The sequence below is a fragment of the Muntiacus reevesi genome, chromosome 9, assembly GCF_963930625.1.
Source record: "Muntiacus reevesi chromosome 9, mMunRee1.1, whole genome shotgun sequence".
Classification (NCBI taxonomy): Eukaryota; Metazoa; Chordata; class Mammalia; order Artiodactyla; family Cervidae; genus Muntiacus; species Muntiacus reevesi.
Window position 1 is genome coordinate 25,758,466 of NC_089257.1, and position 24,299 is coordinate 25,782,764.

A 24,299-nucleotide genomic window follows, 5' to 3' on the forward strand; every position below is an offset into this window, starting at 1 on the left:
CCCGGTATCCAAATCAGTGGATTTACTAACCCTAACCCTAATTTTTTTTATGGCGTAACCCTAGTAAATCCACTGATTTACTAATCTCTGGAGCTGTACTGCTGGGGAAGAATAGAGTCGCCTGGGTGGAGTTACAGAAAACCGACTCATGGAAATCTGGGCTTTTGTGTCCTGACACCTCCAGCAAAGGAACAGTGCTCAACTGGGTACAAATCAAGGATGGTGTTATGTGGTGGTTAATAGCTGGGCTTGAAACCAGGCTTTTAATCTGTAGGACCTGGATTTTCATCTGTTGCATGATTCCTTCTGTGACTTTAGCAACGTTACCCAATCTTTGTAAATCTCAGCTTCCTCATTTACAAAATGGGGGAAATAACAGTACCCCTTCAGAGGATTTAATGAAGGATTAATGAGAGGGTTAAATGAAGTGCTATCTATGAAATTCCTCAATAGGGAGTCTGATACATAGTAAGTGCTTGATAAATGTAGCTGCTATTCGTATTATTACTAAATCAGAGCCTTGAAGGGCGCCCTTTCTCTTTTCTTTGTTGGGAAGGAAATCAATGTGGGGTCACAGAGAAAAAATAATAAAACAGAACTCCCTAAGAAACAAGAGGATATATGCTGGCCATGAGGAGATTAGGGCTTCCCAGGTGGCCCCAGTGGTAAAGAATGCATCTGCCAATGCAGGAGATGCAAGAGATATGGGCTTGATCCCTGGGTCGGGAAGATCCTCTGGAGTAGGAAATGGCAGCCCACTCCAGTATTCTTGCCCAGAGAATTCTGTGGATGGAGGAGCCTGGCGGGCTGCAGTCCATGGGTCGCAAAGAGTCGGACACAACTAAACACAAGCACATGAGGAGGCTACTTTCCAGGACAAGTATTGTATGTGTGGTGAATAGCATTTCATACTTTTGTGCTGAGGATCTTGATTCAGAGAATTAATGTTTGAACTTTTGCAGAAGATTTTATGTTATTAAAGAACTAATGAGTGCTCAACTTCTGGTTTGGGTAGAGAGGGACATGGAAAAGGCCTTGCTTCCTGTTCAAACAGCAAGAAATCACTCTGAAAATCAAAGAAAATTCAGAATTTACCTTAAAGCCATCACACATTTATGAACACAGAATCTAAAAGAATCTAAACTCCATAGGAAAGAGCTCTTCCTAGGAGAGCAAGTGATCCAGAATATGTCTTACCTGAGGCCAGCTACTGAGGTCAGGGCAGAGCAGGTGAAGGCCTGCCTGAGACGGAGGAGGAGCCAGCCAGACCTGGGATGAATCTGTGGCCTGGCCTATTGAACTTACATCTAAAAAAGATCCCCAACCAAAGATTACCCTATCCACTGAGAATTCTCGTTAATGAAATTTTGCTGAGCAAGCAGAGGCTGGGGGTGAGGCTAGAAAGCAGAAGATCTTGGAATGTTGTTGTCATTTTCTAGCTTCAAAAATTCATCATCTCAGGGTCTCATGGTCTCACAGGCTCAAAGATTCCTGACCTTCCAGTCATGGAAGTGTAGGAAGATGGGCAGGGAGAGTGTTGAAAATCAAAAATAAGTTTTCTAAGGTTCCCACTGCTTGACATTCAAGATGCTTCTAGAGGGATTATAGCCTCAGTCCTGCCCCAAACCAGCTTACTTCCTGATTTGATCAAATTGACCAGTACCTCATTCTACCTGACTAATAAAGGAAAAGATATTACCAATCAAAAGAAAATATGTCTTTTCTGTTGTGAATAAGCAAGAAGAGAATAGGACCAATAGTCAAGAGAAAGATCAGTCGAGAGAAACAAACCACATGGGATCAAATATTAGAATTTTCAGATGAGTTTTAAATAATTTTAAAATGAATATATTAAAGGATCTACAGGAAAAGGTAATTAATTATAATGGATGAATAGATGAGAAAATTGAGAATAGATTTAGAAAGCATTAATAAGAACCAAAAGGAAATCCCAGAACTGAACACATTATAATAGTTGAAATTTAAAAATAATCAGAGGGGGTTAACAGCTGATTGATCACAATGGAAGACAGGATCAGGAAATTTAAATATAGGTTGGTAAAAATCAACCAAACTGAAGCACACACAAAAAAAAGAAAATATTTAGTTGTCTAATTTTTTATGCTGCTCTAGCCCAGTCCTCAACTTTTGAATTGGATTGTCAGGGTTATCTCAGTGTGCTTTTTTTGTGAAGACTGTGATGAATCTGGGGGAGAAAAACTGTTTTGCAACAAAGCGGTAGATGGTATTTTTGGTGGACAACTGCTTCAACTGAATGGGTAGACCATTTGGTACAGAATTGGGAGGAGGCTTCAAAAATGGTTTGATTGGGCAGGAAGAGGCTTGACTTAATATGGCAGAGTCATTCATTCAGTTAATAATTAATTAGGCACATATTTCATGCATATAAAGGTGAGCAAGACAGACAAAGATCCCTGCTTTCACGGAACTGTGTCATGGAGGAGACACACACTCAAGCAACCATTGTCAGGTATTAGATTGATTGGAATTATAGGCCAGATCACAGGGTGAGCCATGAAGTCATTTCTAGAGACCTAATGAAGACGTGAGCCCCTGGTGAAAGCTATCACTTAGCACTTACCATGAACCAGACATTGCTCTGATTACCTTCACATACGAACCATTCATCCTCATCACAGCCTTTTACAGGAGAGGGCATCGAGGCACAGAGACCTAGAACCACTTTACTGCTTGCTGTCCTCCTGCTGTTCAGCGGCAGAGCCAAGATGCCAGTTCAGAAGCTGGGCCCGAGTCCAGTCCTTCTTCCTCTGTACTCTTGAAGTGAGAGGCCCTTGAGGTCCTCACTCCAGGTGCCTGTCGGAGGGCTGAGCAGGTCCGGGTAGGATGAACCAGATCACACGGACATATCAGCGTCCTTCCTGCTCCCAGTCTGGTGTGGGGGTCATTCCCATGTCATCATCCAGGCTTTTGTTCTGCCTTCCCTGTCTAGGCTCCTGGGCCTAAAGGCCTCAGAGCTTTAGCCAATGATGTAAAGAGGCTCTTAGGAGACCTGGAGCAGTGGGTCAGAACCTGAGCTGTCACCTGTGATTCTTTTGCCAAATTTGTGTCTCAGATTCAGACAAGACTTGAGAAATGACAGTGTTATTGCCATTTGTTGTTTATGTGTGCCAGGCACTTTGCTAAATGCCTCACATAGAGTAACTATCTCATTTAATCCTTAAATAATAAATCAGCAACAACAGCATGGTTGTAGGTGCTCCTGTCATTTCCAAATGAGGGACGCTCAGCTTGGGAAACCTGAAGAACTTGTCACACAGCTAGGAAAAGTCTGAACTGAGATTAGGACCTGGTCTGGCTTCCAGGGGCTTCCCAGGTGGTGCTAATGGTTAAAGAGCCTGCTTGCCAATACAGGAGACTTAAGAGACATGGGAAGACCCATGTCTGGGTCTCTGGGTTGGGAAGACCCCCTGGAGGAGGGCATGGCCCACCCACTCCAGTATTCTTGCCTGGAGAATCCCCTGGACAGAGGAGCCTGGGGGGCTACAGTCCACAGGGTCACACAGAGTCAGATGTGGCTGAAGTGACTTAGCATGCCCACACACGCATGCATCAGTGGTTAGGACTCCAGGCTTTCACTGCTGAGAGTGTGGGTCAATTCCTGGTCAGGCAGTTAAGATCCTGTAAGTCGTGGAGCATGGCCAAAAAAAAAAGAAGAAGAAGAAAAAGAAGCTATCGGAATTCTTTCTCCAGTCCTCCTTGCCCCCAGCCAAGAGGAAAGATTTAAAAAAAAAGACCCACTGCTTTTCAGAAACACCCCTCCCTGCTTTCTCCCCCAGCTGGAGATAAGGACACTTGTCAGAATGCTGGGGGTGTTCACTGCTGTGGGGAAGCTTCCAGCTCTCGTTCTAGTTTGGAAATTCATGAAGATTTCCTTTCAGCTCTGTCGAAGCAGAGTCTATCCAGCTCTCTCCTGTTTGGGTTTGTAGCAAGGGGGAAGGATAAGGGAGGGCACAGGGTTGGAGATGAGTCCAGGATTTGAGATCCCAGGGGCCAGTCTGGCGTGGCTGGCAAAATTCCCTGCACGCACGCACACACACGCACACCTCTTCCTCTGCAGCCAGACATGGTCAGGGAACCCGAGCACGTCGTCCGGGCCTTGCCACTCCCGTCTTTCAGACCCAGGACCACCTGATTGGTTGGCCAGCCGCACTTCCTTGGCGGGGACACTTGGCTGTGTTCAGTGTTCTGCCCTGGACAGAGGGCACAGTGAGTCTGCCCTGCACCCGGGTCCTCGGACTCCCCGTGAGGGTGAGAGTGAGACGGGGGCTGAAGGAGCCCCTTGGTGTGAGGAGGGCATGGGGTGCCTTCTCCTTCTCCCGGTGCCCACTAACTGTGGCCCCCCAAGCATGAGAAGTGGCCTCTGTGTCTCTGGCTGCTTGGAACTTGCACCCGCTCTTGAGGCCTCCTCTGCCCTCCCCTCTGAGTGAGAAGGGAAACATCATGAAGGACACGGCTATCGCGTGTGGTTGGGAATCCTGGCTGTTTCTGAAGGACAGCCCCTGGTCTCCAGGAACCAGTGGTCTTGCATCCCATGTGGCCAGGGGCCAGCGCCCGGGAAGGGGTGGGACTCTGAGTACTCCCCAGGCATCATGAGACCCTGGGGCTGGCCAATGCCTGCCGGCTCCGCCGGATCTGAGATGGGGAGAGAGGATCTGTGACAGTGCTGTCTGGTTCCAGGGAGGAAACCAGAAGCTGGCTGGCAGCATCTGCTGCCGGTTCTAACTTGGGGTCCCTGCGGGAGGTTTGCTGCGGAGCTGGGACTTAACACCTGGTGGCGGGGAAGCTGCCAGTCCCCGGGGGGCGGAGGCTGTGCTGGAAGGTTGCTTTTTTCGTCTCTCACACCCAGGGTATCACTTCCGTAGCTGGGCAGCAGATGGGCGGATGGGGGCGATGAGGAGTGTGAGGTGTGCAGGAAGAAGGCACGTGCATTTCCAATAGTTGCGGGGGACGGGGCGGGCAAAGATTCAATGTATTTGGGGGTGGGGATGGGAAATCTTGCTGCTTCAAAATGGTGCAGGAGAAGGCTGGGTCAGGAAACCCTAAGACAGGTTCATGTACTAGCGGAGATCCAGCGCTGGTACTAGACAGGTTCAAATTTAGGTCCCTGATCTGCCACCAACTAGCCAACATTTGCTGGTTTTTCTGCTGAGGGCTTTCTGTGCACATAATCTGATTCACATCTCACAAAATGAACAGGGTGGGTGCCAGTTTTATTCCCATTTGGCTCAGGTCTGGTGAGGCTCTGAGATGCTGGAGCTCACCCAAGGCCACACAGCCGGTGACTCTAAGGTTGGGACTAACACGGACCGGGGACTCTGACGTCCCATCTCAACCACTTTCTACACTTAGAGCAGTCATCCGCCGCCTTCCGACCTCCTGGCTGTCTGGCCATGGGAACACCTAACTTTTCCCATCCTTAAGGTTCCTCGTCTGGGCGATGGGGAGATAAATGTCATTCTCCCAGCTTTCTTTTTTTAACTTTCTATTTTATATTGGAGTTTAGCCAATTAACAATGTTGTGATAGTTTCAGGAGCACAGCAGAGCAACTCAGCCATACATATCCCGGTGTCCACTCTCCCCCAGACTCCCCTCCCATCCCGGCTGCCACATACCATTGAACCGAGTTTCCTGTGTATACAGGAGGACCTTGTTGTTCTCCATTTTAAATAGCAGTGTGTAGTGTATCCCCTTAGGAACTATCTATAAATGTGCAAAATGTGAAATTAAGGCAGTGATTAGTAAATACTCTACCAGGACCCTGCAGGCCTAGTTTCTCCTCAATCCTTTCTCTCCTACCCACCCCCTCCCCAAGGAGAACTAAACCAATCTCTCCATCTGCCTCAGCTGTCTCCCAGCTTTCTTGTGAGGATTAAGCCAGAGAATGTGTGTAAGCCGTTCAGCCAGCCCCTGGCCCGTCACAGTGTCATCCTTTATTCATTCAACAACTCTTTATGGCGCACACGTCCTATGCCAATTTCCATTCTAGGTGTACAGACTAGAGCAGTCCTAGCTCTACCAAAGGGAGTAAGCAAATACTACGTTAGAAAATCTCCAGCAGTGATATGCATTACAAAGAAAACAAAATCAAGTAATGGCAGGGACCGCAGAAATATGAAGGTCCACTTTAGCTGGGTGGTCCAGGAAGGCCTCTTTGAAGAAGCAGCCGTGGAGCTTAATTCCCAAAGGAAGGCGATGTGGAAGAGGATGGACCTTCTAGGTTAAGGGAGCGGTGGGCGCGAGGCCTGGAGTTGGGACAGGAAGGGGACCGTGTGGCTGGCTCAGCGTGAGGACTGGGTGAGTGGTGGCGGGGACTGGACAGAGGGCAGGGCCGTGGATGCCGGGGTCGGTGAGGTACAGGACACAGTCTTTGGAGGGTCGAGTCGAGAGAGTGATGCGATTTAATTCATTCATTTTGGCAGCTATGTGGGGAATGGAAAGTTGGGCGAAAATGATGGTTGCAAGGAGATGGGGATCGCAGAGAGATGATGTAGACCCGGGCAAATCAAGAGCCTCACCTAGAAAGTGGAGAGAGATGCTTCCAACGCAGAAGTAGAAGTAATAAACATCCTAATGATGAGATAACTTGGGCAACCTAGCAGTCAGTTTTGCAAAAGTCACACGCCTCAGACCTCACAGCTTGTCAAACAGAGTTTGGGCTGTATTCCTACCACTGTAGAAATACTACCACCATCATCTTGCCTTGAGGCACCATCCACTGATGTTCATGTTTTTCTTTTGAGCATGGGAGTTTATTTGGGGAGGTTATTAAAGATAACTGAAAGTCTGGAGTTTATGATGTCAAACTGGGTTCTGTGTAGAATAGGGTTAAACAAACTTTTCCTATAAAGGGGCAGGTAGTAAATAGTTACATTTTTGTGGATTCTACTGTCTTGTCTTGCAGCTACTCAAGTCTGGAAACCAACCTTAAACAATGCATTAAAAATGTATGTGGCTCTGTTCCAATAAAACTTCATTTAAAATATAGGCAGTGAGCTGGATTTGGCCCATGGATCATAGTTTGCCAACTCTGGCAGAAAATATAGTTTATTTACGTGACCAAGATAATTTTTTTTCCTACAACACGAATTCAAGACATTTGTAAACTCTTGTAAAACTAGGGTACAGACCTCTGCTTATCTTAACACTAGAAGATGTGATATAATTGACTAAAGACTCTGTTCAGTAGTTTTCAAATCTTGGGGATTTCTTGGAACTAACTCAGGGGACCAAGGTGATAGTGAGGATGGAGGGCTTGGGGTCCCAGCCTCTACTTCAACCAGGACCCCCTCTTGGATTCACTTTTAAAAGTGAAATTGGTGGTCTTCATAAGAGTTTGGGGGGAAAAATGGTCTTGGGAGCTAGAAAAAAAATTGAAAATCTCTAATCCAGTCCAACTGGTTGGAGTTCATGTCCCACTTCTAGTATTTGCATTAGAGAGCTGCTTCCCTGGTGGCTCAGATGGTAAGGAATCTGCCTGCAATGCGGAAGACCCAGGTTCCATCCTTGGGTCAGAAAGAACCCCTTGGAATGGCTCCCCACTCCAGTATTCTGGCCTGGAGAATTCCATGGACAGAGGCGCCTGGTGGGCTACAGTCTATAGAGTCGCAAAGAATCAGACATAACTGAGCAACTAATGCCTTCACTATTACATAATTGCTAATAGAACAAATTAACACATACATTTTCTAATTGGATGGAGGCAGGTAAAGAGGGGTTGCTTTGGGATTATATGTGTGGAGCAGAGGGTGTGCAGGGGCCACAGACCAAAGGGACTTAATTTAGACGCTGAACAAAGGCCACAATGTCCCAGGTAGATCTGCTGGAAGAGCCTACTTTCTGAGCCTTGTATGGTGGCGGCAGCAGGCTGGTGTGTGCAGTCTTGGAGAAACAGAATGGGGGTGGCTTGGACTTCACATTCAGATACAGCTAGGTTTTAAATCTCTGCTCTGTCACTTAATAGCTAGACAAATTATTTACTCTCTGGTTATCCGTTTTTCCATCTGGAAAACTGGAATGATGCTATTTCCCTTCTCAAGCTGTTGGGTGAAATAAATTAATACTTCACTGCCAGTTGCCGAGCATATCGCCAGGGGCTTGAGAAATAGAAATATCCTTCCCCATGCTGTTTCCAGGGGTGTGGGGTGAGATCAGAGGCTTTGAGACCTTTTACCATCTCTTTCCTGTTGACTCCAATTTCCATGCCTCAATCTTCTCTTCTCAGGATGTGGCCAGGTTCTACGTGTTCCAAAGGGTCAGATTTTGTTGGAGAGCTACCCCCTGAATGCTCACTGTGAATGGACCATCCACGCCAAACCTGGATTTATCATCCAACTCAGGTAAGGGGCTGGGGTCCGAATTATGGAACCTGTGTTTTAAGGAAGTGCAGTAACAAAACCAAAGGTCCTGGACCCTAGTAATCAGGGTTAACCATCTATATTTTATTCTTGAAAGCAGAAAATGTATATTAGAGCCTTTCCATTTACCTCTTAGTGATTTTATGGGATAAGGCCTGGGTAAGACTACCACCAATTAAATACTTGTCACTCACTGGCTAAAGACAGTGAGGCTCAGGTGACCATAACCCAAGGAAGACACCAATATGACAGAACAGAGTGCTGAAAGCAATCTGCCCACCCATAATCTTGACCAGGTCACCTAATCACTTAGTACTGGCTGGATTCTATGGAAGGGGAGGAAATAGGTCTAACCTTCAAGGACTTTGTACTCTACATTGGGGTTTATGCTTGTCACAGCTGCCTTCATTGCTGTTCTCAGAAACCAACCACCACCTCCACAACCAATAAACCGATTCTTTCATTTGTGTGGAAGATAAGCCCTTCATCTTTTCAAGCTTTGGGGTCCACCCAAATGTTTAATTTATGCCATGGACCCAGTTGTAACTAGAGTGCATCCTGTTTTGTGAGAACTGTTCACTGCTGTGTCCAGGAGCCTGGAACAGGACGTGGTACACATGACAGGTGCCCGATAGACCCTTCCTGCATAAAACAAGTGGAGAGAACTGCTCCCTGCTTCCAGGGTCTCTCCTCTCTCCTGGCAGACACCTCTACTCTTCCTCTTTAGAAAAGCAGAGTGGCCCACTCACCCCAGGACTTTTAGGGACATTGTCCACCTAGCTCTTCCCTTTTCTAACTCATGGAGATGTTGGCGGTGATAGAAATCTCTAATCTTCTAAAGCACAGCTTCCAGTCGGTGTTTTCTGGGTGGATTGATGCGCCCACTGGTTGCCATATGTCAGCTGGCTTGTCGATGGGACTCTGTCATGCAAGACGGGCAACACTGTACCCCACATTGACAGGATCCAGAACTCAGGTCCCTTTCCCAACCCTCCTCATCAAAGCCACCCTTCAGTTCCTGGTCTTCTTGTTCCCTAAGGTCCTGGGGTTAGGATGAAGGTTCAGTAAATGAACTTTCCCAGAGGAAGTTCAAGGAGCAAGTGAGAGGCTACACCATTCTGCCGAATGGGCTCCAGGCTGGATCTTCCAGTGTGATAAGGACAGTGTTAGATGCCACAGACTAATTTTTCAGCAACTCAGGGGCCAGGACAAATGGTCCCCTCAGAGACCTCTGAAGAGCTTCTTTAAGACCCAGGAGGAAAAGAAATCAGCTCCCCCTCCCCAGCTCCACCAACCAGAAATCCAAAATGTTGGAGGGGTTGAGAAGCACATCCCCTACCCAGGAAAGGGTCCTAGGAAGGCACAGAAATATATAGGTTTCTTCCCTGCAAACCTGGACCTGCTGGCCAGGGATAATTATAAGGATAAAAATACTCTGCAGCCTAGTGCTTGGCCCCAAAGCTGGTCATCATCCCTGGTGTTCCCTTTTCCATCACCCACCACAGCCAGGTCACCACAGAATCTACTTACTCAGCTGTAAAATAATCTCAAGTCTATCCACTGTCTCTACTGCAAAAATTCTACTTTGAACTGCCACCGTCTCTTACCTGGATTCTCTCGTGGCCTAGTTGGCTTCCCTGCCTCCACTCTTGCTGACTCTGTCATCTCCTCTCTTCAGAGTGATTGGAGTGATCCTTTAAAATCCTGTCTCAAATTATTATTCCGTTGGTGAACCCTTCCAGTGGTTTCTCTCAAGCCTGGAATACAATCCAAACTCCTCACTATACAGAACGTCTCCTACTCTCCCCTCTGACCTTCATTCATACCATTCTCCCAGGTACGCACCGCCTGTCAGTGTAGCATCCCTGCCTCCTTTCACTTCCTCAGAGATGCTCATGACGACCTCGGGCCTTGGTACTTACAGATTCTCCTGCCTGGACCCCTCTTCCCCGTGACCTGCACATGGCTGGCTCCGTTGCACCAGTTAAGCGTCTGCCCAGATATGTCCTTGACCGTGTATGTAGAAAGGTCACCCTCCCAGTCACTCTCAGAGCTCTTACCTGCTCTACTTTTCTTAGGACTTAGCACTCTCTGGAATGCCCTTGTTTTCTGGTTTCCTTGCTTGCTGTCTGTTCCCCAGATCAGAAGTCATGAGGGCAGACACTGTGTCTACTAGGGAAGCTGCTGTGTTTTCAGCACCTGGAACAGCGTCTGTCACAGAGCGGACCTGCCGAAGATGCGTTGAATGAGTGAATGCGTGAGTGAATGTCAGTGCAGGTTGCATGTTTCACTTTCAGAAAAAGCTGTGATCTCGGTTTGGTGGTGGCCTTGGCTCCCCCCTCCACATCCTCCCCCTTTTCAAATTAAGATACCAAAGTCCAGAGAAGCAAGTGATTGCTCAAGGCCAGCAGTGAGTTGGTGGTGACCAGATCCTTGCTACTATAACATGTTGCTAAGTCCTATGAGTAGGACTTACACTGCCTTACAAAAGGTTTTGTGATTAAAATTTCTGAAAAGTAAACACTAGTCATACTCAGTGATCATTTCAAAATAAGATCTTTAAGAGCATTTACAACATCCTGATAGTTCTCTAATTCTGGCCCTTGAAGTTTTTACCCAAGGTGATAGAAGTGGCACTAGCCCGAACGTTTCAGGTGGCAGTTCTGAGTTCTTCTGTCTATTCCCACTTCTCCAGAATGTGAGGAAGAAGATACAGATGTACATTTTGTGACCCTGAATACTCAGGCATTCCCTTGGGAATCTTCTGAAACGTTATCTTTTCCTCTCTTGCCTTGCTGTGTGTATGCCTCTTTTCTTACCTCTTGGAAATGGGAGCTTAGGGATTTATCTTCTGCTTTTTTGATCTGCTGCACCCCACTATTTCCAAACCCAAGATCCCTTTGAGATAATCAAAGATATGTCTCTTTCGATTCTGAAATTTTGATATGATATACTTTTTCTACTCTTTGGGGCATGAGTTATTGTTACCAAGAGGATAATTATCTTCTGATCCTTCCATCAGACAGAAGAGTATGCAGGGTTTTTTCCTTTACTTGGTCTTTAAGATAACATACACTCTCTCGCTCTCCAATTGTAAAATTGAACTATCCGTTCTGTCACCTACTCAACAACATTTGTTTATTGTCTCCATGTGCCAGGCACTGCGTTAGGCTTTAAGCAAAGAGTGATGGAATAAGGCAGATGTCACACCCTGGCCTCCAGGAATGCGTAGTCTAGAGAAGCAGACAGTCATGCATGTGTGCACACACACACTCATGAGATCAAGGAGATAAATATGAGAAATTAAAATGTCTGTACACATTATGAAGAAAACAAGGGCTCTCCTTTAGAAAGAGTTGTCGGGGAAGCCTCTTTAAGGAGAGAATATTTTAGCTGAGCTCTGAGTTTAGGAAGGAACCAGCCGTGCAGGCTGGGGGTGAGAAGTGCCCCTGAACGAGGAGCTGGTGTGTGCAGAGATTCCCGGCATGGACTGTGGCGCCCCCTGCTCCTGGCATATGTCCACACACCTGCACACAGTACATCTGCCTACACACAGGGGAGGAAATGCACCTGCTATCAAGTCCTCCAGGTCCACGGTTCTACCAGGACCACGGTTCTACCAGGTCAGGGCAATAGCTCCTCTCTTGCGGAGGCCTGCTGATCATCTGGCCTTGAACTTGCCCAGGGTTGGGGGGTAGAAGGACTCTTCGGGGCCTCACCTGTTTCCTGCGGTCACCCTCTCCTCCTTCAGGATTGTTATGTTGAGCCTGGAGTTTGATTACATGTGCCAGTATGACTACGTTGAGGTCCGTGACGGGGACAGCAGCGACAGCCAGATCATCAAGCGTTTCTGTGGCAACGAGCGGCCAGCTCCCATCCGAAGCACGGGCTCCTCACTCCACATCCTCTTCCACTCAGATGGCTCCAAAAACTTCGACGGCTTCCATGCCATCTTTGAGGAGATCACAGGTGAAGGCCAGAGAGAGAAAGATTGAATTTTATTTTATTTTAAAGTTTACTTTTTTGGCCATGCCCAGAGGCATGCGGGATCTTAGCTCCCCGACCAGGGATTGAATCCACGCCCCCTGCAGTGGAAGCACAGATTTTTAACCACTAGACCTCCAGAGAAGTTCCCAAATGTCACTTTTTACGGCTGCACTCTAGATGAACTTTCTTTTCTGTGTATCCCTCTTCTTCCTGCCCGGCTTTGTTAAAACCCCACCTGCTGGGTTCTCAGAAACAACCTGCACATTGAGAAGGCAGAAAGAAATGGCAAGGGGTATTTCAGAAATGCTCACCAGAACCAGAACTAGGAATTATTACTTCTCCTGTAAAGCTGCTGTAGCACAGATAGATCAGGTCACTTGTCTGTGGTTGCACAGTTCTGGAGATGGAACTAGGAATCTGCAGAGTTTGGCTCTGGAGCTCCTATTAGGGCTCTCATGGTTAAGAGAGTTAGCTTTGGTCCCTAGCAAATTAAACCATGTGGCTTGGACAAGTTCTACTGTTCTGGGCCTGGGTTTCCTAATTATTGAATAAGGGCGTAACCCTAGATCCTGCTCCGTTAAGGAGTCTCTGGGAGACAGAACAGGTGAAGAGCTGAGCAGTGTCTGGTACAGAGGAAACCCTCAGTAGCTGCCCAGCCCAGGCATGCCCTGAGCTTCCTTTGTCATCTTTCAAATAACTGTTCAAATTCTGACACTACCCGGGAAATGCCACTCACTTTATGAGGAACTCTGCATCTGACTTCAGTTCCTGTCCTGTTCATATGAGGAAGTAGCATTTGGCCAAAATGAACAACGGGCTCAGTACTAAAGAATCACCCCAGATCGTTTTTACTCCTTGGAGGTGAAATTGCATCAGGTTTTACAAAATAAACTCCAGCTTGAGGTATTTATTTTTTGAAACAAATAACTGAATTTAAGAAATTGCAGTGGCCTTTTGACCATTCAAGCTCCCTTATGGAGGGTCTGATACAGATGTCTCAGGAAGGGAGGTGGGAAGAAGTGGAATCAGTCTTTCTGTAGCCTTGCCCGTTCAGCAAGACCAGCAGACACCCCACCCTCTCCGCCTTGTCCCCCTGAGAACGTCCCTGCCCGAGCCTCCAGCAGTTGCTCCTACGAGCTGTGTGCTAGCTCCCTCCCAGGACGGGTGTCTCCTGTGCAGACTGGTAGGGCCTGGGAGCTCTAGGGGCTCTGCTGCTGTGCTGTGGTTGGCCTGTGGCTCAGTCCTTGCCCCTCGGTGCCACCCTGCCAGCCGAGGCTGAGATCCATCTGGGGGTGCTCATGGCAGTCTGCAGTTGGGGACAGCGGCAGCTCACCAGCTTGTGACCCTGTGACTGGGGGAAGGGTCAGGAGGGTCTCTTCCTCACTCTCCCCTGGAGAGCTCTGGTCTATGTAGTCAAATAGACAGAGCTCTTCCTGTTCCTCAGGCACCCAGTGTGACCCACCTGCCCTCTTTATTCTCTGCCTAAAGCCACCTCCCAACTCCTGCATGTCATGTCCCATCCCCGGAGGCACTGTCAGATTTCTCCTCCCCTGTTAAACCTTTTCCCTTGTTCCAATGGGCTGTGACTTTGCCCTTTTCTGAATGTCTTCTAGCACTTTCTCTCTTTTCTGACACTCGCCCAATCACGCTTCAGGTTGTAGTCACTGCCGACTCTTCTTCACAAAGCTTTGTCCTGGTGAACTGGCTCTCCTGTTCATCTTTGTATCTTACCAGTGCCTTCCACAGAGCCAGCGCTCGATTCAGGCTTGCTGCACTTGGCCCAGCCATGTATTTCTACACCAGGGTAAATGAAGGTGGGGTTAGTGGCTAACTAGTAGACTAGTGTTTCCCAAAGTGTTCTCTGCAGAAAAATGGTCCCCAGGACACTCTGTGAAATGCAGTCTCTCAGATCAAATAAACCTGTGAAAGGTAGAATGTTATGTGCATTCTTAGAAATTCACAATGCACATTAGAACGTGGAGTGTTCTGAGTTCTGCAGTGGGGAAGCCTGGTGAATTATCATTTAACACCAGTAGCATTTCCCCACCATATCTGAGACCGTTAACTCTCAACATCTCAAGGGACTACTGTTTACAGAATGCTTGTTTGGAAGTTCTTGAGTACCCTATCACCAGTGTCATGAAATTGTCTTCCGGCTCCTTTCCCCCATTACCCCGGATGCTGAGCTTCCTTGAAAAGAAGATGATGTATTACCCAAGCCTGCTCTCTCCCCATAGGAGCCCCTATGGGAGGGGTGAAGCTTGCTTCTGCTTTAATTGTGTGGTGCACTTGTGTGTGTTGTCCTAGACCAGAGGTGTCTGGAGCATCTTCTGGGGCCTTGGAAAACCTCAAATAGCATCAGCAACATTTGATTCCTGAGTAGCTATTTTAGGCAGTCTCGAAACAGTGGTAACATGTTTTCAATAAAAGGAGTTTAAAAATGGCAGGCAGACTTTACAAGACAAGCGAGAGGCTGTGGTCAGGACTCGGGGCTTGGATGAAGGGACTCACCGCACAGAGGCACTGAGAAAAATCGCCTTCTGTCTTACAGCATGTTCCTCGTCCCCATGTTTCCACGACGGCACCTGCCTCCTCGACAGCACGGGGTCGTACAAGTGTGCCTGCCTGGCGGGCTACACCGGGAAGCACTGCGAAAACCGTGAGTTTGCCTGCAGAGTGGGCGTGAAGGTGCCACGCGGGGCTGGCACGGAGACGGTCTGGGGAGCTTGCTGGGGGCGTGTTCCCTGGTGTCTGCATGGCCTGTCCAAGATGACGGGTAACATGGACTCTCCCATTGAGTGGATCTCAAGCGGGCTGGGCTGCCTCTGAGTCAGCATGTCTGGAACCACCCAGGTTTGCCCTCACCTGCAAATACCGCTTAGAAAGATCTTATCTTAGAAAGATATGCCTTCAGTGGCCTCAAATAGTATCCAGAGCTCAAACACTGAGAAAGGGTCAACAGTAGAAAGCTACCATCGTACACTCTCCTGAGGCCCAGAGTCTGAACTCCCTCTCCATCCCATGGTCTGAATTTTGGAGTCATGCTCCAAGGCACCATTCATTGTGTTTCTGTGCAATCTGAAGCCCCGCATTGAGGATGGGAAGGATGTAGGATAACTATGAGTCCCAGATTCCCAGGGACAGTCCTAGTTGATGCATTTTGTCTATGTCTAGTTATTAAGAGCATCCTCTTTCATATTCGAGTGTCCTGAGTGAATGACAAAGTACAATCATCATCTTATGACAGTCTGATCAGGTTACACGAGTCACAGACAAAGCAACATTTTATTGAGGGACTACTGTGCACTGAATCTATGGGAATGCAGAAGAAAGCATGTCTTGCTGTTCTCTGAAGGAGCTTATCCCGACTTGTGAGCTCAGCTCTGTACTTCTCTGGTAATTCTTGAGCAGGTCTGAGAGGCACTGGGGCTGCAGGGTGGTATAGCCCAGAGGAGTCATAGGGCAAAGAAGTCCTCCAGCCATGGCAGTCCACATATTGGTCTCTAGGATGGTTCCCTTTCTGCCCTTGCCACTCGAGTGGCATATCTTGGCTGTCCCATTGGGTCACCCACACTCTCCGGCTCTTGCAGACAGAAATCAAAAGCAGAACCATGGTAGTATTACCAAACCAAACTTGGGTCCACTCGCCTCATGCACAGTAAAGGCAGTCTACTGACACTGGGTTGTGGTGAAGGAAGTGTGAAGTTTGTTATAAGTACCAGATGGGGAGTCCCGGACAGCTAGTGCTGAAAAAAGCTCAAACTCGCTGAAGGGTTTCGGCAAAACATTTTTAAAAGCCAGGTGAAAGAGGGAGGTTGCAGGGTATGAAATTAGCTTGCACGTAATTCTCTGATTGGTTGATGGTGTGGTAACAGAGGGGTTAACATTATCAATCCTTAGGTGCCAGTAGCTCTGGGGACACATGCCCATGATCATCAAGTTTCGTCCATTTGGTGGTGATTTTAGCATCTATAAAACAACTCAGGAAATGTGCATCAGATACTATTATCCAGATAAACTTTAGAGAGGAGCTCCAGCAGAGGATGTGGGAGAGGAGAACCCAAAGGGTCCTGCTCGGTTACAGTCATCCTCAGTAACCTGGGGTCAATCAAACAGTAGAAAAAGAGGAAGCAAACTCAAATGACTTACTCCAAAGCAGGTAGGAGTTTCTCATTCATGTTTTTGAAAGGCAGAACATGACTCTTCTGTGCTATTAGACTCAAACTTTTGCCAGAGGAGAGAAACTAGAACATGTATCTGATATGGTAAATCCTTATCTGATAATGGTATCTGATAATGCCATATCAGATGCAAAACATTATCTGATATGGCATTGCCCTTGGAAAGGGTACACGCAGGCCAATGCATATGGCAGCATTGGGCAGCACCCAGCCCGCTGGTGCAGTACCCAGGACTGTGCCTTTGGCAGAGAGGAACTTAAACACTATGACCAGAAATCAACTATCAAGGGTCTTTGGTAATCAAGAGCCTGTCTATGTATGACAAGTGGTCCTAATGGAAGTTTGAGACCTAAAACTGGTGTTCCACGCTGCAGCTGTCACATGGATGAAATGAGCAGAAGAACAGGAGGAGTCAACATTTGGGGAAAAGCAAAGGAGGGCAGCTAATGACCTAGGGAGGGTTCCCCCAAAGCAGATCCTGACATGGGAACATGTGTACAGATGACGTGTTAAGGACACGTCCCCCAGGAGAAGCCGGTGAGGGAGTGGGGAGGCTGGACCGGAAGGGAAGGGAGCCAAGCAAAGGCGTGATTTCGGGCAAAATCCCAGCCTGAGTGTTAACAGGCAGTGGAATCTGGAATGGAAAGTACATCTCAGAGTGTGTCCTGGCTTTAACACAAGACAGCTGGGCTTTCACATCCCAACTGCGATTGCTGATTGGCTCCGGACTGCCTTGGGCAAGCAGGACAAGCTTAACGTTCTGTGTGTGTGCCAGCGTGGTTCCAATAACGCTTGAGCGGTGGACGAGTTGGTCGGTGCAGGCCGTCAGAAGTAAGCAGAGTAGACGGGGTGGGGGACGGGAGGGAAGGGGCCCCCACGGACAGAGCCCCAGCAGCCTCTGCTGCTGTTGCTTCTAACTGGCATGCTCAGGTTACTTCGGGGTCATCCTATATATGAGAAGACCTGGTTTGACTTTCATGCATTTTTCTGTTAATTTCATGAATTTTCCTTGCAAACAACGCAGACTGAAGCTCATGTCCGTAGCATGTCTGAGCGTACATTTCATTCTGCTTAAAACACCCGTTGCTTTGGGTGTCACAGCTGACCTGTGTGATTATGCCAGATTCTTCGGAAATCATGTTCTACTTTCTGGTTCTTGTCTTGTTTAGGTTCTCTGTGAGGCGTGCAAGGCAGAGAAAAGAAGTGTTTCTTTCCCTTTGTTTCAAGAATTCGTAGATAGAGTGAGTCTGGACTCTTGACAATGGCAGATCATGAGTGCTACCATTCAGATGCAGAGGGGGGACCAAAAAGGAAGCCCTAAATTCTTGACAAAAGAACTTTACTGTATTAGGACTTTGATTAACAAAGACAAAATTGGAGAAAAGTAAAACATTACCTAATTAGTCAAAATACCTGTAAGAAGCTGAGTCAAATTGGGGAAGGGGAGTAGAGCAAGGGGAAGGAAATTGGTCCAAAAGTTTTGACTAAAGTATTTATGAGTAGCTTTTGAGTGAAAAACGGACTTCTCGGCATTATTACTCTATCCAGAAAAAAACCCAGAACAAAACAAATAAACATGTTAAAAAAGAATGTAAACTATGTCATTATGAACTGATTTGTAACTTGATTCATAAACTGTCTCAAATCCCGTTTTGTCTCAAGTCACTTTTGGTTTCAGAACGTCAGCGTAGATGGACAAGAGAATTCTTTCTAGCTACTTTTCAAAATGTTGTTCAAAACCCATAATTCTCTTAGTACCCTGTAGTTGAGACTGAGGCAAGATATTGGTTGTGGATATCTGATAAGCCATTTGCTGGCATCAATGCTGTGGTGGTGGTTTAATCCCTAAGTCATGTCTGACTCCTGCGACACCATGGACTGTAACCCACCAGGCTTCTCTGTCTGTGGGTTTTTCCAGGCAAGAGTATTGGAGTGGGTAGCCATTTCCTTCTCCAGGGGATATTCCTGACCCAGGGATCAAACCCATGTCTCCTGCAGTGCACTGATTATTATTATTTTTTTTAACCACTGAGCCCCCAGGGAAGCCTTGGGGGAACAAATGTTTGATTATTTTCCATAAGATTTAGGTCTGTTTTTCCATCTTAGGAAATTCACCATGAGTTCCAAGTAACTCAGGGAGGGAATCATCACAGTTGTCTACAGCAGTTTACCTTGTAATTTCTAAACAAACTTTAACCATTTTTCCAGAAAAAACAAACAAAAAAAACTATCACAGGTATATCAAAAAGTTGAAAATACCTCCCTGGAGGAAATTCTTTCAAAATTAATATGAAACTGAAGCATTCTAGAATACTCTAAATCCTAAAATGCCCAAATTGGACTAGGCATATGTTTTTAAAAAATGACTCTTAAAGCAGCAAAACAAATATTAATGAGAATTCCATCTTTTGTTTATGTAGCACCAAATCTGATGAGGGGAAATCATTTCATGGATGATGTGCTAATATGCTACTCTCCTAAAGGTTTTGTGGGAAGGTAGATGATCCTTTAAGCAAAAGAAGGATTTGAAGTACAGAGTTCAAGACATTAAACTGGTTAAATTCAAGACCAGAGGCCAGAATTCCACACTTCCCACCTTGTTTACAATCTCTCAGACACCATTCTCACCGCCTGGCTTGGTGAGACTGCAGGTGATGGATTCATGAGCTCTGGTTAGCATCCCGTCTCATTATCAAGTCCTCTCAGAGGACTTCCCTTCCCAGGTAAGACCCACCTGTCTCTCTTCTCTAGAAAGTCCTGATTAACTGTCTCTTGATGTGAATTATTCTCTTTATTTTCTTTGTATCTATCTATGTGAGTGGGAATAGAATAGTAGATTTTCTACTTAATTACAGAAGAAATATAGACTTGTAAAAATAATCAACCAGTACAGAGGTGTATAAAATAAAAAGAACATTATTTTCCCTGACTAATCCTGGTTCCTAGGGTTAGCAACTTGATGAGGATCCCTCGAAACTTTTTTCTAAGGGGTGCAAACCTAGGTTGTCTATATGTCATTACTTTAAACCAATGGTTCTCCTCTGGGGGTGATTTTGTTCCCTGCTCCCACCACAGGGGACTTTTGGAAACTGGAAACTTTTGTTGGTGTTGTAATAGCAGGAGAAGGGAGGGTGCCATGGCATTTGGTGGGTAGAGGCCAAGGATGCTGTAAGACACCCTAAGATACACAGGGCAGTCCCACAACAAAGAGCGTCTGGCCCGCAGGTCAGTAGTGCCAAGACTGAGAAACCCAGTTCTAAGCAAAAGTGAATTTAAAGCATACATACAATTTTTCAACTTTTTGCTTTCAGTGTTCATATCATAGACATTTTCCCAGGTCAATCCACGTTGGTCTCCCTCTTGGGAGAAAAAATGATTGCTGGAGGACTCCATTGTATGAATGTCTATCCAATCGAATAATCATTCCATCGCTTAAGATGGACTTAATGTCATTTTTAGTATTCTTACTATTATGAAAAAGACTGCAGTGAATAGCCTCACGTGTTTCTTTATTCACATATGAAGGTATTTTGTAAAATAAATTCCTAGATGTTGAACTCTTAGTCCAAAATTTTCCTGTATTTAAACTTTGGAGAGCTGTTGCCAAAGAGGTCGCCAAAAAAGTCAGCACTTTACCAGCTTACAAGACAAGCCATTATAGACACCAGTCCTCAAAATAAGAATTAGAACATGCGTGTCAGCAGCTCGGTCTATCTTTGTCAAGTTGGATAGAAGGAATTGAAGGAATTCTTTGAGTCTGAGGGGAGATGTTTTCTTCAGATTTTGTGGGGTAGTAGATAAACAACCTGGAGAGGAAAGTGGCAACCCACTCCAGCATTCTTGCTGGGAAATCCCACGGACAGAGGAGCCTGGTGGACTGCAGTCCACGGGGTCACGAAAGACTTGGACACAATTTAATGACAAAACAAGCAGGCAAGATGAACAAGAAGATAAAATCAACACAGGTTCTCCAGTTGGGTTAGTGAGAGGGTGCAAGAGCCCTGAGGGTGGTCTTTACTGACTGTGACCCCGCCTTCTCCTCTAGTGGTTTTACAAGAAGAACCACCTTCTCCAGCTCCCAGATGACCTCCTCTGAGAACAAAAGCAGGGGAGTGGCCCCTCCTCAGCTCTGCGGCCAAGCTAACCTCCTGCCAGCACCCTCTGCAACCCCAACCTCCCTGGGCCACCGTGTAAGAAACTGGGGCCCCTTTTTTTCCCTCTGAAGTTTCCTGTTTCTTTGTATGGAACAGAAGGACAAAGTAAGTTCTCGAGTAAATGGTCGGAATCTTGTTTTGAAAAAGTAGAGAGTGAGGGGTTCATTGCCCGCCCCAGTTTCCATGATGCCTTTGTTCCTCTGGCCCAGTTGACGGTGCCGAGGTCTCCCCCCTGCATCCTAATGAAGGGCGATGAAACGGGCTAAATCTTGGGCCACAATGCTCACCCTCCGGGCTCAGACGCGCCTTTGAACAACACAAATCGGCTTCCACCAATTAAAGAAAAATGGTGTCTCTGGATTCATTGGGGTTCTGGGGCATCAGAAGGTTTCCCACTAGCCTGTCCCAAGGACTGGGAAGAAAAGAGCCTAGGATGAGAGGCACACTTTATACTTCAGCTTCAAAGGGCCAACCCGTGTTTCTCATCAAAATAAGTGACTGGGAACTTTGGGGTTTTCCGGGAGACCTTAATAGTGATGAATGTGCTGAGACCCCTGTGGGTCACAGTCACCTCTCCCATCACAGGTAAATAATGGGCTGCAGGCTTGCTGGAATTAATGCGTATTTGTTCTAAGATCTCTTAGGCGAGGCATTGTAAAAATGGAATTTTGTACTGGCTTCTTTAGAGTTCTAAAGGTCTGTTTCATCCTTAACATGCAGAAGATGGGTAAGAATACCTTTGTCCACACTGAGATGACATAGCCTGGGGTGGAGAGCTTGGACTCTGGTCAGAAAGACTTTGGTTTGGTTCTAAATCTGCAATTTACCAGCCTGGTAAATCTTGAGCAAGTAATTTACCTCCTAGGAGTCTTAGTCACCCCACTTATAAATTCCAGGAAAATCTTATCAAGTTCTTTTTAGGGGTGATGGCGGGGAGGGAATGAGATGATCCATTTAAGGTACTTGTGTTTTGATACAGATAGTGATACAATGATACTGAATTTAATAGAAGCAGTTATTCTTATTACTACTTCTGGGCCCATGTAGCCATTTAAAAGTTTGGCAGAAAGCAGGGATGTTCTAGCTAAGGGGTTAGGGCATCAGCACTCATTTCTACAAACTAGAAGACCATGACAAACCGTTCTCAGACTCTTTAGGTTTAAGAAAATTCTCCCAAGACTTTCTGAGTTTTCCCTGTGAGCTGTTCCTCCTGAATCATTGCCAGATGCTAAGGACTGCTACCATTACACCAGCATCCAGGCAAGAAAGATGGGGTTTTAAAGGACAGGTCGATCCTGCCAATGCCATTGTCACAAAGAAACCCTGGATCCCAGGAGTCGACATGCACAGTGGCGTGATGGATGGGGAGTCTCTGCAGCCAGAGCAGCCAGGATAGGGGGCTGTTGGAGATGATAAGTGGAGTAACAGCAGGGGGGACTGGATTGGGAAACTCCAGGGCAGGTTGCCCCAAGCATCATGTTACCTGGTCAGCCTCCCTGTGTCTCATGGTTCTCTTTTAATGGTCACTCATTAACATGAAGTGGACTCTATGTTAGTCCCCTGTGGTTATACAGGAGACCAAGTCTCCAGAGCATCCCTTGCATATTAAATTAGAGCAACAGGGCAGAAAAGAGAATTCATGATCTGGCTGGAGAGGACATGAGGGGTATAAGAATAACTTCATAAAAAAACAGTTCCTGGGGATCTACTGTTATTACCCACCAGCACTCGGTAACCCAGAGCCTTCGGAGATGGGGAGCGCTGGGAGGATGCTTAGCTAGTAGTCTGCTTCCTTCTTATACTTCTATACCTGAGCCTCCCATCTGCTGTCTCTCCATAACATGGAGATGAATCTCTGCCACCCTTCTTAGCATGTTTGGAGGGATGCTGTCTCATTTGGATTTAGATCTGGAAAGCCAAAGTGGTCACTGAACACAGTAGAAGCTTCCCTTTCATAACTATCTAATATTTGCTTGTTTTTTATAATTCAAGGGAAAAATTTCCTTATCATTTGAATCATTTTTTGTTGGGTAAGTCTGAGTCTGCATAGACCAAATGACATGTTAGCCTTAACTCTGCTGGACTCTATGAATCTGTGGCCTTTTAATCAAGGCATTGCCTCTTCTCATTCAGAGTAAGATGATTAGGATTGGTATATATGGGGTGCATTTTGCTGGTCGGCAATTGTTTTAGTGATGGATGGCATTCTACCCAAATAGTAAGAGGACAGATCAAGCCTCATAAACTGCTTTTCAGCCTGACTGACTCTGAGAGCTTGGGATGGAGTGCCCATCAGTGTGGGATGGGCCAGGTCCACCACTGTTTTACTAAGACTTTGCTTCCACTTGCCTGCTCCTCGTGGGGACCCTCTTGACTTTTGCTTTGGCAGACAAGGTCCCTGAGGCAGGACTTCATGCAGGGGTAGGATTTATTTTGGTTTTGGGTTAAGAGGTAACTCGTCAGACCTGGGATGGACTATATGCCCACGGAGGGAAGTGGTGGGAAGATAAGAAGAGTAGAAGAACTTGAGAGCAAAGCCGAATTACCTTCTGATGGAAGCAAACTTGCCTGCTATTGCTGACCCCAAGACCAACCCCAGTCACTTAACAAAAGCTACAGTGTTCCCATTTTCCTTAAAAATTCCTGCCTTGTGGGGCATTCGCTACCTGTTCCTCACCCTGCTTCGGAAGATGGAAGCTTCTTTTCTGCAAAACACAAGGCATGCTTATTGATATCCAAGTATTAAAAACTACAATGGTAGTTATTCTCTGCATTCTCAATATAGACCAAACTCTGTGCTCTATGTGACGCTGTCTCATTTAATTGTCACGACATCCCCCTGGGGTAGGTACTATGATCCTCCCCACTTTGCAGATTCATCCAACCAGACATTTTTGAGTGTCTGTTAGGCACCAGGCACTGGTAAGGTAAAGCAGGGCTCTTTGGTGTATTTTCCTGCTTCATCTGGCAGAACTGTACAACAGTTCCAATTTCAGCCTTTTTCTGGCACACAGGAGAGTGGTCATGCCATGCATTTCCTGGATACTACTTCTTCTAGAAAGGTGTTTGGTAATAATGGTGATAGTGTTGATGAGAGTTACTAAGTGGACAGGATCTCAGGAGTCACATGTCCTCTGAAGCTCAGGACTCCCCGTAAGGTCATCCTCTTCATCCCCAAGGCTAAACAGAATTGCCTTGTTTGGGCTATTTTCATCGGTGAGCATACTTTACATCTGAAAAGTCGACGGATGAATGCCCCTGGGGGACATTTCCTCTAGTAGTTTGGTGTTACTACCTACCCGTCCAGCCCCATCCCCTGGAGCTGACTCAGGAACATTCTAAGCCCTAAGAAGTCTTACTGAGCACACCCCCAGGTAGAAGACGACTAGATCTCTATAGTTACATAAGTTCCCCATCAACTCTACCAAATGAGGATGCCGATTTTGAACAAAAGCAAAGCGACCAGGACTTTCTGAGGATTTTTTGAAGCAGACCCGTCTCTTAGGCACAGGGAGTTTTAGCTGTCTAGTGAAATAGGCCATCTAAACACCGGAAAAGTGGTATCCGAAAGACACAGTGT

At 46.6% G+C, this 24,299-nt stretch overlaps 1 protein-coding gene and 1 long non-coding RNA gene across 2 annotated transcripts in view; both read left to right on the forward strand.

Moving 5' to 3' along the window:
- The window catches only part of LOC136174394 (uncharacterized), a 1,095,937-nt gene that overhangs the window by 1,047,051 nt on the left and 24,587 nt on the right, over positions 1–24,299 (forward strand). The window lies entirely within an intron of this gene.
- Positions 1–24,299, forward strand: part of PAMR1 (peptidase domain containing associated with muscle regeneration 1) — a 76,521-nt gene that overhangs the window by 33,184 nt on the left and 19,038 nt on the right. Inside the window, exons 4-6 of the mRNA XM_065944555.1 lie at positions 8,265–8,379; positions 12,149–12,366; positions 14,936–15,043. Of these exons, the coding sequence (XP_065800627.1) occupies positions 8,265–8,379; positions 12,149–12,366; positions 14,936–15,043 (441 nt within the window). The remainder of the gene's footprint in view (positions 1–8,264; positions 8,380–12,148; positions 12,367–14,935; positions 15,044–24,299) is intronic.